The sequence below is a fragment of the Solanum dulcamara genome, chromosome 2, assembly GCF_947179165.1.
Source record: "Solanum dulcamara chromosome 2, daSolDulc1.2, whole genome shotgun sequence".
Classification (NCBI taxonomy): Eukaryota; Viridiplantae; Streptophyta; class Magnoliopsida; order Solanales; family Solanaceae; genus Solanum; species Solanum dulcamara.
The window spans coordinates 15,608,872-15,623,886 of NC_077238.1; the positions used below are offsets into that span (position 1 = coordinate 15,608,872).

General features: G+C 35.6%; 1 protein-coding gene across 1 annotated transcript; it reads left to right on the top strand.

Moving 5' to 3' along the window:
- The first annotated feature begins 4,006 nt into the window (after positions 1-4,006).
- Positions 4,007-9,122, top strand: LOC129880378 (uncharacterized). The gene is made up of 8 exons (XM_055954377.1): positions 4,007-4,655; positions 4,750-4,844; positions 5,090-5,193; positions 5,477-5,577; positions 5,660-5,763; positions 7,108-7,545; positions 7,717-7,848; positions 8,663-9,122. The coding sequence occupies exons 1-8, from the start codon at positions 4,401-4,403 to the stop codon at positions 8,814-8,816; spliced, it is 1,383 nt and encodes a 460-aa protein (XP_055810352.1). The 5' UTR covers positions 4,007-4,400; the 3' UTR covers positions 8,817-9,122.
- The last annotated feature ends 5,893 nt before the right edge of the window (positions 9,123-15,015 follow it).

The following is a 15,015-nucleotide window of genomic DNA, read 5'->3' on the forward strand; positions in this document are numbered from 1 at the left end:
TGTATTTATATTGATTCGGATTGTAATAATTTAGTTACTTATGTCAGTTATGCTTTCTTAGATATTAATTTTAATTTGTTTTAACCTAATTAGATTCCCCCAAAAGATAAACCAATTCATGTTAATTTTACTCTTTAAATGATTTTCTACCTTTACTTAGTTATTTGATAAACTTTTACTTTTTTTATATACATCTATATTATTTTCAATGTTTAAGTTTAATCATTTTTTCTAAACAAATAATTCTAAAGTCTTCATTTCCTTTTAAATTAGTATTTCCCAAAGTTAGTCAAATAATTTTCAAATCGTTGGATAACCGCATGTTAGTGGCTATTTTAAGTGCTAAAATCTTCTTAAAATAGTAATATGAACCTCGTACCCTTTTTCTCTAAATTTTTAAGACTTAAATCTCTTAGAGTCTTTTAAATTAAGTTTTCTTAATTTCTTTAAAAAATTAAGTGGCGACTCCTTTTTTACTAAAATTAATTTTTTCTTATAAAGATGAAATTAATTTTGCACTTTGTCCATATTTCGACATAACACTCAAGATGAGATTTCTTTGGTCATAATTTGTCTTGAGTTGAGGTGGATGGTTTTGTGTATATATGTATTGATTGGAATGAAAAGGATGAATTGGATAGTTAAGAATGTCCCTTTGTTTCTATAATGTGAACATAGAACTAAAATGAAGATTTGCGGAGTAGATGTTTGATAATGATGTGATGATAATAGTTGATAATGATGTGATGATAATATTTGATAGTGACGTGAATGACGATGTTTTGATGATGGTGTGAGTGATGATGTGAATAGTGATTATTTAATATGCGTAGAATGATTGATGAAGAGGTATATTGATGAGGATGTTGTGTGATGAAGTGGATTGGAGTCTAATGTGATTTTGTGGTATATGATGTGCATAATTTGAGTTGATCGGACGTCTTAGGAATATTTTAAAAATAAATAATCTTTTGAGGAGGAGCTTTAAATAAATTAATTGTGAACCTTTTTGCATAAACTACTTATACACTATTTTGAGTCTAAAGAATTATTAGTTTTATCTTTGATTTAGAAAAGAGTTTAAGTATGAGTTGAGTATGAGGAGCCTTTAAATGAGTTGAGTATCTTTACATTAAAGTATTTATTTTGAGTTTGAGTTGAGGAGTTGAAATTATATTTTGATGTACATAACATTTTCTACATTAATTGAGTCGAGATTGTATAAATTTTTAAAGAGAAGAGTTTGATGATTTGAGATGAGTCGATTTGAAAGAAGGTCCAATAAGACTTGTCATTATGAGTTAATTGAGTTGAAATGAGAACAAAGTTGATGAGGTGGCAATGTTCCACATGAAACTAGCCGTGAGGGCTTGTTTGAGATGATTGAAGGAGTTTTATGAGCATGGAGTCATGGAAGGAGTATCGAGCACCGAATTGAGCAAGAGTACAGTCCATACTCGAACCCAATACCTGTGTTGCCAAACGTAGGGGGGATTGAACCGTTAAGTCGGATGCTTCCCCGAGAGATTTGTCCTGACATTATAGGACTTGGTTGGATTGGATCCATGAGGTTCGTCGTTCATGCCCTGGCAAGGTATGAACGGACGTGGCAACGACGTCGTTTCGTTGTACCTTCACTGGCTCATAAGTGTTGGTTGTCGGTTAAGAGAAACTCCCATTTAGGTCTTGATAGTACTCTGAGTCAGTTGAGTTGAGTGAGTTGCTATATGCTTATGAGTTAGTCCGGTCTACACTATTTCTTGTTAGACTTAGGATACTTGAGTGAGTTGTTACATATTTATTGAGTTGAGTCCTTTGAGTTGAATTGTAAAACGTTGCATAATTTAATTTGCATATTTACTGAGTTGAGTCCTTTGAGCTGATTGTTGAGTTGAATGTTGAGTAGATTGTATACAGTCGGATTGGAGTAGATGAATTGTGATTGGAATGAATGGAATGGTATGTGACTAGATTGGATTTGATTATTGAGTTAATTGTTGAGTTGAGTGTATATAATCGGATTGCACATGATTGAAAGGGATCGAATTGTAAATGAGTTGATTGAACGGTATTGTGTATGATTGGATTGGACTGTATGGTATATGATTGATCTTTGTCTAAAAATGTATTATTACTTTAGACTTATGACGCCTTGTTGAGTCTCTCTTATCTTTTCAATTTGAGATATTTGGACCGCTGCTATTCTTCCTTGAGGTATGTTTCATTCTGCCATTTTACATACCAGTACATTCCACGTACTGACGCCATTTGGCCTGCATCGTTTCATGATGCAGAGACAGGTTTGAGAGATCGTCAATAGGCGCATCATTGGGGATCTATTCGCACTCAGCGTGTTGGTGAGTCCTCCCCTACATTCGAAGGACACCGTCTGTGTATTCTCGCATCGAGTTAGCCCTTTTCATTTTGATTTGAGGTAGCGATGAACATGTCATTGGCACCAATTAGATAGTAGTGATAGAGGCTTCATAGACTAGATAGTGATGAGTCGATCGAGTTATTCTTGTCAAACTATTTATAATGACAAATATTAGAGTCGAATTTGTTGGCCCATGACCTTTATTCTTTGAGTTAGACTGAGGTTTGAGTTGCCCACTGAATATTCTCTTTATTCTTTTGTCTTCCGCTGATCGAATGAATGAACGGATGTGTGATCAGGCTATGTGGTTCGCTTGAGAGCCAGAAATGGTTTCTGAGTGCCGATTACGTCTAGGGTACCCTCCCGGGGCGTGACAATTTGACTCTCAAAAATAAAATTAGGACAAGTTTTTTAGAACAAAGGGAATATATAAAATACAATTTGATGTATATATTATAGAGAAAATATTCAAATATACTTCTAATATTTTCAATTTGACTTGTACATACCATCTTCCCTTTTAGTTAGTAAAATATTCAAATACACTTCTAAGATTTAAACTCCACGGACCATTTATGTAGTTTTAATATATAAATTTCACAGACTACGTGTGAATATTTACCTAAATTTTAAACCCCAAGAATAATCTTAAATTCCATGAACTATTTATAGAGTTCAAACTGATTAATATTTTTTTTAGTGTATTTTCATGTTTCAACTAAAAATATTTTTATTAAAATTTTTATTCCCACATGAAAAGATGACTAAATATTAAATAATTTTTTTACTATTTTTCATTTTATAAATATATTGAGTCCTAGACAATGCATACCATGAATTTGTAGTGTGACAAATACATTGAAAGTGTGGTACACCTTTTGACAAATGCGTGGATTAGAACACCGAAAACATTGATACGGATAAGGGGAATAGGGCCATTCTGCTTCTGGAGTTGGTTGGTTGGTTTATAGTTTAATTACAAAATAATACAGAACTTTCCAGCTCTTTTCCAACTAATTCCTCTTCATCTCAATTGCGAAACTAGAATTTTTATTAAAAAAATTTAACTATGAAAAGATATATATACAAATTAATTGAAAAAAATTTAATATTTATTATATATATACACAAAAAATAATTTTAATAATATATAAATAATATAATTTTTCATGGAATAAAATTTAAATAATATCTAATTCCAAGACAACTCCGCTCTTGGGCCCCACTCCTTGTTCTTGTGTGATGTAATGGAAACTCCTAGAATCTTAGCCAGAATCAACTTCCACCTAACACCAAACCAAATCCAATATTTAAGAATTTCTTGGATACTTGTACTCCTAATTATATCTTTAATTTTGGATTATGCACCTTACTTATACCCCTAAATATATCTTTAATCCAATTACTTAGGCATAATCTTGGATTGTTCTCCAATTCTCTAGTGCTTTAACTTTACGGATTTTTCAAGGCTGTCTTTTTATCCATGTGTCAAAGTTGGTGGGACCAATTTGGGACAACTTTGGCAGCTGGCACGAACCCCCACCAGTCTTTGAAGTGTGGTAGGCCCTGACCCACCCCACCCCCACGCCAAATATCAAATGGGGGTGCAATTAGTTTTCTAGAAAAATGAGGTCTGGATTGGTGACTTGTTTTAACACGGTGATGGTGGGCAATGAGAAAATTGTGGGAAACAAAACTTTCAAAGTCTTAAATTTCCTCTTCATCTCTACAAAGCCTAAGGACCCCCCCCCCCCTCCCCACACCATTTAGGGGGCTTAAACTTTGAAAAAACATTTCTTGATTGCCTCCCTTCTTCTTCATAGAGAAAAAAATTGTTATTTTGCACACCCTTTTGGGGGTTTAATTATTTGATGAAATTCTTGTCTATTGTTTTGCAAGATTGAACCTTTGGAAATATTATAGTTTTTGATTGATTAAAGATTGCTGCTTTTGTTTTCTTGAAGAAGGGAGGTTGTTTCCTATTATTTTTTTTTGATTTTGTGTTTTAATTAGATTAAGAAAAATGATAGTTAGGTGGTGGATAACAGCACTGCAATTGACAGAGCTGTTTGTGAGTTCTTTGGTTCATTTGGCTTATGGGTTTTACATATTTAGCACAGCCGTGGCTGGTGACCTTTCTCAGGCTTTAAGCGATTGTTTTTACAAGAATAATTTGGAGGTTAACTTGAAATCAGAGGATGCAAAGGAGAATGTAACAAGTACAAAAGATCTGCCTCCCATTGTCTTGGTTCATGGAATATTTGGTTTTGGAAAAGGGGTATTTTCTTTTTCTCCATTTAGCTCACATTCGGGTAAAAAAGATTCAATTTTTTTTTTATCTAATATGGCCTTGGAATTGTGATGTTTTGTAGAGATTAGGAGGGCTTTCATATTTTGCTGGTGCAGAGAAGAAGGATAATAGGGTTCTTGTGCCTGATTTGGGGTCGTTAACTAGCGTGTATGACAGGTGGGTTCACGCAGCATTGCAGCCTATGTTGCTCGGGCTCTTCAAAAATATCACTGGATGTGTGTCAGATCCTCCAAAAATAGTGTATTTTTTTGGAGAATTAGACATGGATGCAGCATTAAAAGTGAAGAGTCTCTGCAACTTAGGATGCAGCCTCAAATGCTTGTTGTTTATCTTCTTTTTGGCTTGTTGTTCTATTCTACATGTTTGTTTGTGTGCAAAGTTTGATGGAATTTAGGTTTCAGGGCTTGTGAGTTGTTTTATTATTTGAAAGGAGGGCAGGTTGACTATGGGGAAGAACACAGTAAAGCTTGTGGGCATTCCCAATTTGGACGAATTTATGAACAAGGTGAGAACCTTTTTTTCTGCCTCCTCTATTTAGTTTCAATGCATTTCCATTATTTGTAAATTTATGGTACTTATGAACAAGGTTGAAGCTTTTTGTCTCCTCTGCTTAGTTTCATATATGTTTGTCGAACTCCGTGTGAGATTCTCCAAAAATGCACTACTTTTAGAGGATCTGACACGAACCTGTAGGGCATTTTTGAAGAGTATGAACTACATAGAGTGTCATTGCATTTCAATGTGTTCTGAATGATTAATTTAACCTTTCCTACTACCTTTTTAAGCAGGGCATTATCCAGAATGGGATGAAGATCACCCTATTCATTTTGTTGGACATTCAGCTGGAGCACAGGTTGTTCGAGTTTTGCAACAAATGCTAGCTGATAAGGTTAGTCTGTTTAGAATCAATTCATGGATTTTCAGATTTTGGAAGGAGTTTGTTGTTAATTTTTAGCTTATTGTGATTGTAGGCATTTAAGGGTTATGAGAACACTTGTGAGAACTGGGTCTTAAGCATCACATCATTGTCTGGAGCATTCAATGGGACTACAAGAACCTACTTTGATGGAATGAAGTAGGTTTCTCATATCTTATTATTTGGTAGTCCAATTGTCCGCCCTAGACGAATCTTATTTTCCGTATTTCAAATATAGTTGATATCTTGTCTTATAAAGGACTAGTTAGTGCTACACTTGGCTGTTCATTATATCCATTGTGCTAACAACAACAACAACAAACCTTGTGTAATTTTACAAGTGGGATTTGGAGAGGATAGAATGTACCTTAACCTTACCTTGCTTAAGGTAGATAGACGGTTTCCAATAAACCCTCGTCTTAAAGGAAGATGTAAAAGAAAGCAGTATCAACAAGCAGAAATAACAATAAGATAGTATAATAATCGAGGCTAAGGAAATATTAAGTAGTAATAAAAATCTAAGAATATGAAAAAATGAGAATAAAATCACTAATTCGGGAATGAGAAAGCAATACTATACCCTGATTCTCGACCTCCACACTCTCCTATTAAGGGTTATGTTCTCGGTGAGCGGACGTTGCTTCAACTCAATACTTCTTAGGTCTACCTCTAACCCTTCTCAATTCCACTACAACCAACCTCTCACACCTCCATATTGGGACATTCACACATTTCCTTTATACATGCCTGAACCATCTCATTCTCACTTTCCGCATCTTATCCTCCACAGGGGCCACTCCCACCTTGACTCGAATTATTTTATTCCTAATCTTATCTCTCTTGATATGCCCGCACATCCATCTTAGTATCCTCATTTTTTCGTCTCTCATCTTCTGGACATCGAATTTCTTGACTAGTCAACATTCTACCCTATATAATATAGTTTGTCTAACCACCACATTGTAGAACTTACCTTTTAAGTCTTGGCACGTTCTTATCACACAGAACACTAGATGTGAGCCTCCATTTCATCCATTTTGTTCTAATTTGATGTGTGACATCCTCATCAATCTCCTCATTATCTTGGATTAGTGACCCTAGGTACTTGAAACTTCCTCTCTTGGGATAACCTGTGTGTCAAGCTTCACATCCACGTCCGCTTCATGGGTTATATCACTTGTGCTACCAGTGTCATTTTCTAGTTTTGTCATTCTGGGTTTTAGTAGTGACCTCAGAGCCTTAGATGATATGATCAGACACCACTTCAGGTGTTGTTCAATGGATTCAAGCGGTAATTATCATATCAGTACTATATAGCAATAATATGAAGGTTTAGACTTTGTTGTTTCTATTAAATCCACTTTCATTTGCTGAGCTTTCCTACTCTGTTAGGTTATGAAAACGTAGCTGACATCTGTTTGTAGCCTTTATTTAGCTATATGATTACCTTAATGATTTGCCGAAATCATGAATCTTTACTGAATTGACTGATTTCATTTACAGTCCTGAAGATGGGAAGTCCTTGAGGCCTGTGTCTTTGCTTCAGCTTTGCCGCATTGGAGTAATAATTTATGATTGGTTTGACATACCCTGGCTAAAGAACTATTATAACTTTGGGTTTGATCACTTTAACATATCCTGGAGAAAAATTGGAATATGGGGTCTTATTGATTGCCTCTTAGGAAGTACTGGTCCATTTGCTTCAGGGGACTGGATACTTCCAGATCTTACCCTCCAGGGGTCGATCAAGTTGAACAGCCACTTGCATACGTTTCCTAGCACGTACTACTTCAGCTATGCTACCAAGCGTACGAGCAAAGTCATGGGTCTAACCGTTCCTTCTGGAATACTAGGGATACATCCTCTGCTGTTCATTAGAGTCCTGCAAATGAGTCTATGGCGCCACCCTCCTGATGTCCCTCCCCCATATAAGGGCTATAGGTAGTCCATCTCCTGTTTACCTGGATTTTCATTCAAACTAATTGGCTGCTACAATGTATTTAAAACAATTACTACGTACCAAAACGAAGTGATACTGCCAAATAACAATTTCTATGCAAATTGTACGTAATTTCATCATCTCACTGCTTTCGATTCATCTAATTCTTGCAGGGATGAGGATTGGTGGGACAATGATGGTGCACTCAACACTATATCTATGACACATCCTCGTCTCCCAGTTGAGCATCCAAGTCAACTGGTTGTTAAAGATTCTGATTGCCAGCCTTTCCTACCTGGCATCTGGTAGGCAACCAGTCTTAAGCTTCTGCTATTGTATTTCTTTTGCCAAAATGATGTTGTGATATTTAACTTCTTTAATTTCTTGTCTAAGTAACGCAGTTTTCACTTAACTTCGTCATTTTTATTTTCTCATTCCTGTCTGGTTTTTCTGAGGTCTAAGAAATGTGGTGTTAATATATTTTCACATGTTACCTTATAAGGGGTTTCTATTTTGAGGTAAGTTTGACCCGACATCTATATCTCTGTCTACTTGAAGTGGATGTGCTAATTTTTTTACTAGACGCGCTAGAAGTTGTCATCAAGCTTTTGCATGTTAGACGAACTTTTAATAAATCTAGCCAGGGGTGTGTGACTAAAGAATTGTTCCTTGACTTGCAACTTGAGCTGGTCTTCTTTTTCATCTCCCAAAGATATGAATCTACTTGACTTGCAATTATCTCTTCTGGATCCCTAAACAATCCTCTATATTTGCTTTCCGCTGCTTGCGATTGAATTTTTGCACCTTCTTGTTGCTGTATTTTCTCTAGTATGTTTCTCACTTAACCCCATTAAGGATGATACGTATTGGAAACTATGGCACTTTTATGTTTAATCAGGAGTTCTTAGGTTTATTCCGATTATCTTTGAGACATGGAAAACATTTGACTTGCTTTTTAAATTTGCAACTATTGAACATACTGATTTGTCTGACACATCGTATACTTGAGATTGCTATAAAGTGAGGTTGGAATTCTGTGTATTGTTGTTGTCTGAATAAAACAACGGTATTTCAGGGCAGCGTTAGTGCTAATATTTCCTTTTTCTTCTCTGGAATCAGGTACTATAAGATTGTCGAAGGTGATCACATTCTTTTCATTGTGAATCGTGAAAGAGCTGGAGTTCAATTTGATTTGATCTACGACAGCATATTTGAGCGCTGCAGGAAGCATGCCTTCAGAAAGAATCCGACGATGCCAAACCATATAATTTAATAGTTAGCAAGATGTTGATGTTGCTCTTATTGATGCGCTACAAACTCTTAAGAGAGTAGAGGTTAAAGAAAAGGGAATCTGCGATATCGAATACTCTTCTGGCTTCTTGCCTCTATTTTTCTTCAGACAAAAAAACTACTTTCCCTTTGAAATGTAAATGTGAATAGATCAAAATCACCATCTTTAGTGTCTAGGCTTGCTGCGGAAAAATGTGAATTGAGGAGACATGGCACACTGGTCTCTTGTAATATCAAAAAAATAAATATAGATTTTCAGATGAATATATTAGAGAGGTTTCTGTTTTAACTGTGGTGATCTGCAACATCTGAAACCTTTACATATTGAGCAAATACAAACCACTCTAGATTAAGAGCTCATTTGGATCGGCTTAAAAAAAGTAACTTTTATGTATGAAATGTTTTTAGAATTTTGAAGTGCTGAAAGTTATTTTTATAAATAAGCAGTTGAGTATTTGTATAAAAGTGTTTATGTTGAAAATAAGTGTTTGAATTTTAGGGTTAAAAGAATAAAAATGGTAGTTTGAGAATTTCGTTAAAATATAAGGGATATAAAAGTAATTTTCATGATCAAACAAAATGACTTTAAGCATTTAGAAAAAAAGTTAGAAATCCTAACTTTTCATTTTTGACTGACTTTAAAAACTTTATGGTTTAAAGTTAAGCATTAGGCAAACACGCTCAAAAGTTAAAAAGAGACTTATAAGTTGGTTTGACCAACTTAAAGCCCATCCAAACGGACTCTAACAACAACAACAACAATCCCAGTATAATTCCACGATGTGGGGTCTGAGGAGGATAGAGTGTACGCAGATCTAACCCCCACCTTGAAAAGTAGGGCGACTGTTTCCGAAAGACCCTCTGCTCAAAAGAGGAAAACAAGATAAAATGTCAGATAGGGACAAGCATATTGGAAACAAGATGAAAACAAGGAATAGCAAAAGTGAGAAAGTCATGGTAGAATAGTATGGAAATAAAGATGCATTAACTACTATAAATAAATAAGATAATCAAAGTACAATGGCCCCACACCTATAAACAACAATACAATGCAGAAATCAAATGACAATAAACAATGAACAGAACTACAACTACTATGGTGTAATGATAAGTCACCTAGCCTTTTATCTTAATCTGAGTCCTCCATAAAAGAAATTACAGTGCGCTAATGCGCTTACTAATAGGAAAGAATAACGAGACTATGTACTAGTCTTCTACCCTAAGTGGTTCCTCCACACCCTCCTATCTAAGGTCATGTCCTCGGTAAGCTATAACTGCGCCATGTCCTGTCTAATCACCTCTCCCCAATATTTTTTCGGCCTACCCCTACCTCTTTTGAAATCATCCATGGCCAACCTCCCACACCTCCTCACTAGGGAATCTGTGTCTCTCCTCTTTACATGCCCAAATCATCTCAGTCGCAATTTTCGCATCTTGTCTTCCACCGAGGCCACTCCTACCTTGTCCCGAATAACCTCATTTCTTATCCTGTCGCTCCTGGTATGCCTACACATCTATCTCAACATTCTCATCTCGGCTACTTTCATCTTTTGAACGTGAGAGATCTTAACTGGTCAACACTCCGCCCCATACAACATAGCCGGTCTAACCACCACTTTGTAGAACTTGCCCTTAAGTTGTGGTGGCACCTTCTTGTCACATAGCACACCGGAAGCGAGACTCCATTTCATCCACCCTGCCCCAATACGATGTGTGACATCGCCGTCAATCTCCCTGCTGCCTTGCATGATAGACCCAAGGTACTTGAAACTACTTTTCTTTTGGATGGCCTGGTCACCAAGCCTAACTTCCGTGCCAACCTCCTGAGGTGTCTTACTGAACTTGCACTCTAAGTACTCTGTATTGATCCTACTCAGTTTAAATCCTTTAGACTCCAAACTACTCTAGACTAGGATTTGAAATTGTAGTTAAAAACTGGTGGTTATGCATGTAAGTGGTTATTTTTTCTGATTGTATCATGTTAAGATTTTAGTAGTTGTACTGCACCCAATGGTATGACCTAGTGGTCAATGAAATGGTTGAGGGCCGTGAGGTCTCAGGTTCAAATTTCAGTGGAGGCTAAAAAACACTTGGTGATTCTTTCTGTTTGTCTTAGCCTTTGTGGATGGAGTACTTGGTACCTATTACTAGTGGGAGGTGACATACATTAAATAGAATATATATGATAGAGCACTATACAACTAGTATTCCTTGATGTTATAGTAAGATACACCCTTGATCCTAGTAATTTGTTATTAGTTACACGTTTGTATCTGGATTTTTGATCTTTTTATTTTTCCCCAAGTACAAGTAATAAGGGTTAAATGGAGTGACTTGGACACTAGGCATTCATATAATTGATACTAACTTGCTTGGGATTAAGACGTAATTGTTATTGTTGTACAATCTGTAAGTGTTCCATAGTTGGAAGAGGATGGAGAAAAGGAGCTTTTGAGTTGTTTAGGGTCGGTGGGGAGGGTACTTTCTGTTGGGTTTAATTGATAGTTTGAATGGAAAATTGAGGAGAAAAGAAGTGGAGGAAAAAAAGATTTGTTTTCTCTTGCTTTATGAAATAAGCTTTGGTCCCACATAGATGGTGGAAAGGAAAAGTCTCCTACTTAAAAGTAGAAGCACTCTTTCATGTTGCTAAAGGGTCAAGAAGAGGGTCTCCCCTCGCGCCGTCGTCGTCGTCGTTCGCTCAGCTCGGCTCGACTCGGCTTCGGCTTCGGCTTCAAATTTGGATTTGGATTTGGATTTGGTCAATTGATATGATTGATTTAAACATATTTCCCTCTATTTTTTCAACGATTTTTTTAAAAGGTTGCAACCTTGTCCGAAAAGTTGCAAACCTTTTCTCAACAGGCAAACCTTTTCCCAACAGGTGCCTTTTCTTAAAAGGTGCAAACAGTCTATATATATCTGTTAATTCTCAGAATGTTCTATACGAAATTTCTGAAATAACATCTTCTTCTTCTTCTTTCTGCACTTCCTAAAACTCGTGTGATATACAACCTTCGAGTGGTTCGCAGTCACCAGAATTTGCAGTACCTCTATTTTGGTGAGTAAATTGTTCTATCGTGAGAGGAAAAATTCCAAAAAACCTCATGTACGTTGAGGGGAATAATTTCCTTAAGGACACACTGTGCATTCAGTGGGCTCGATTTTGTTCTTACATTAATTTTTCAGATTCTGTATTTTATTACTTTCAGTAGTTATTGTTACTGTTTTAATATTTACAATACAGTTTACTAACAATCTTAAGGAAATTACTGTTATTTTTATTTTTCTAATTAAAATGTATTCTGTTTTTGGAGACTAAAACCTGTGTGGTTTTTTACTCCGTATGAAATAAATATTCTGACTTAAAGAGTATAAAAAATTTATTGGAATATTAAAGTTCATACTTGTACAATGATTTGAAAAGTATAAAACTTCATCGTTGTTTTTGTAAAAGGTGTGATATTCTGAAATATTAAAACAGTTTATCTATTTTGACAGTGAAAAGAAATGACAAGTGATAGTGCTACTACTTCTGCGACTGTTGCTGCAACAAGCCGCACTTCTGTGTCACCGGCAGAAAAACTAGAAATTTTTTCTGGAGCCAACTTCAAAGGATGGCAGCAAAGGGTGTTCTTTTGGCTTACCACTCTTGGTATGTAAAAGTTCACCAACAAAGACTCTCCTGTGCCCGTTGTTGATATGCCGGCCAATGAAAAATTTATGATTACTGAGGCATGGACACAGACAGATTTTCTATGTAAGGTCTACATCCTAAAGTCCTTTGGATGATGATTTGTACAATGTCTACAGTACTGTGAAAACTTCTAAAGAATTGTGGGATGTACTTGAGAAGAAGTACAAGAATGAAGACGCATGCTTGAAAAAAATTTATGGTTGCTAAGTTCCTACACTATAAAATAATAGATAGCAGAACTGATGGAACCCAAGTTCAAGAACTACAACTTATTTTTCATGACCTTATTGCTAAAAGTATGGTAGTTAATGAAGCATTTCAAGTGGCTGCGATGATAGAAAAGTTGTCTCCTTTGTGGAGAGATTTCAAAAATTATCTAAAGCACAAACGCAAGAAAATGAAGTTGGAAGATCTTATGATCCATCTCAAGATTGAGGAAGATAACAAAACAACAGAAAAGAAGTCGCATGGAAATTCAACGATTATGGGAGCGAACATCGTTGAAGATGTTGCTCCAAAGAATAAAAAAAGGAAGCAACCTTTTGGAAAGAATCAAGAGCAAAACAAGAAAAAGTTCAAGGGCAATTGTTATAATTATGAGAAAATTGACCACAATGCTCTAGATTGTCGTCTTCCGAAAAAGGAAAAAAGAAAAAGACAAGCCAATATGATGGAAAATAAAGAAGGTATGGATGATCTGTGTGCAATGCTATCAGAATGCAACCTAGTAGGTAATCCCAAAGAATGGTGGCTTGATTCGGGAGCTACTTCGCATGTGTGTGTAGTTCGAGAAGCTTTCTCTACTTATTCCCCTACAGCACCTGATGTGACGATCTATATGGGAAATTCTGCAACTGTTAAGGTTGAAGGATATGAGAGAGTATTTCTGAAAAATGACATCGGATAAGGTGGTGATGCTGAACAAAGTTTATCATGTTTCAGAAATGCGAAAGAATTTGGTGTCTGCCGGTGTTCTTATTAAGAATGGATTCAAGTGTGTTCTAGTTTCAGACAAAATAGTTGTAAGTAAAAATAAAATGTATCTAGGAAAATGCTACCTCACTGAGGGTCTTTTCAAACTAAATGTAATGGTTGTTGCTGATAATAAAGTTCAAGCTTCTTCTTACTTACTGGAGTCAAATAATTTATCGCATTCACGTTTAGGACATGTCAATCATAAAACCTTGCGAAAACTAATTAACTTAAATATATTGCCTAACTTTGATTGCAATAAATCAAAATGTCAAGTATGTGTTGAATCTAAGTATGCTAAGCATCCTTATAAATCTATTGAAAGAAATTCTAGTCCCCTAGAATTGATTCACACATACATTTGTGATATGAAATCTACACCAACTCGTGGTGGGAAGAAGTATTTTATAATTTTTATTGACGATTGTACTCGATATTGTTATGTGTATTTGCTTAATAGTAAGAATGAAGCAATTGATGCATTTAAGCAATATAAGAACGAAGTGAAAAATCAATTGAATAAAAAGATAAAAATAATTAGAAGTGATAGGGGTGGAGAATACGAATCTTCTTTTGAAGAGATATGTTTAGAATATGGAATTATTCATCAAACTACTGACCCTTACACACCACAATCAAATGGAATTGCGGAAAGAAAAAATCAAACATTAAAAGAAATGATGAATGCTTTATTAATAAGTTCCGGTTTACCACAGAACTTGTGGGGGGAAGCTATCCTTACAGCTAATCGAATACTCAACAGAGTGCCCCACAACAAAACACCATCTATTCCATATGAGCTATGGAAAGAAAGAAAATCCAACTTAAAATATTTCAAAGTGTGGGGGTGTTTAGCAAAGGTCCAAGTTCCTTTGACCAAAAGGGTAAAAATCAGACCAAAGATCGTGGATTGTGTTTTTATTGGCTATACTACAAACAACAAAGCTTGTCGATTTTTGGTTCACAAATCAAACAATTTTGAAATTCATGTTAATACGATAATTGAATCAAATAATGCTGAATTCTTTGAAAATATTTATTCGTATAAAACTAAATGTGAGTCCTCAAATGAAAGATCTAAACGACCGCGAGAAGAATCAAAGGAAAGTAAACCAACCGAAGAGGATCTAAGGTGTAGCAAACGTCAAAGGATATCTACTTCCTTTGGACCAGATTTTGTGACATTCTTACTTGAAAATGAGCCTCAAACATTTAAAGCTGCAATGTCTTCTTCTGATTCAGTATTTTGGAAAGAGGCAATCAATAGTGAGATTCAATCAATTTTGAATAACCATAAATGGGAATTGGTTGATCTTCCTCCTGGAAATAAACCTTTAGGATCAAAATAGATTTTGATAGGAAAATGAAAGCTGATGGCACTATTGATAAATATAAGGCAAGACTTGTGGTCAAAGGTTATAGACAAAAAGAAGGTTTTGATTACTTTGACACATACTCGCCGGTAACAAGGATAACATCTATTCGGGTGTTAGTGGCACTTGCAGTTGTATATGGT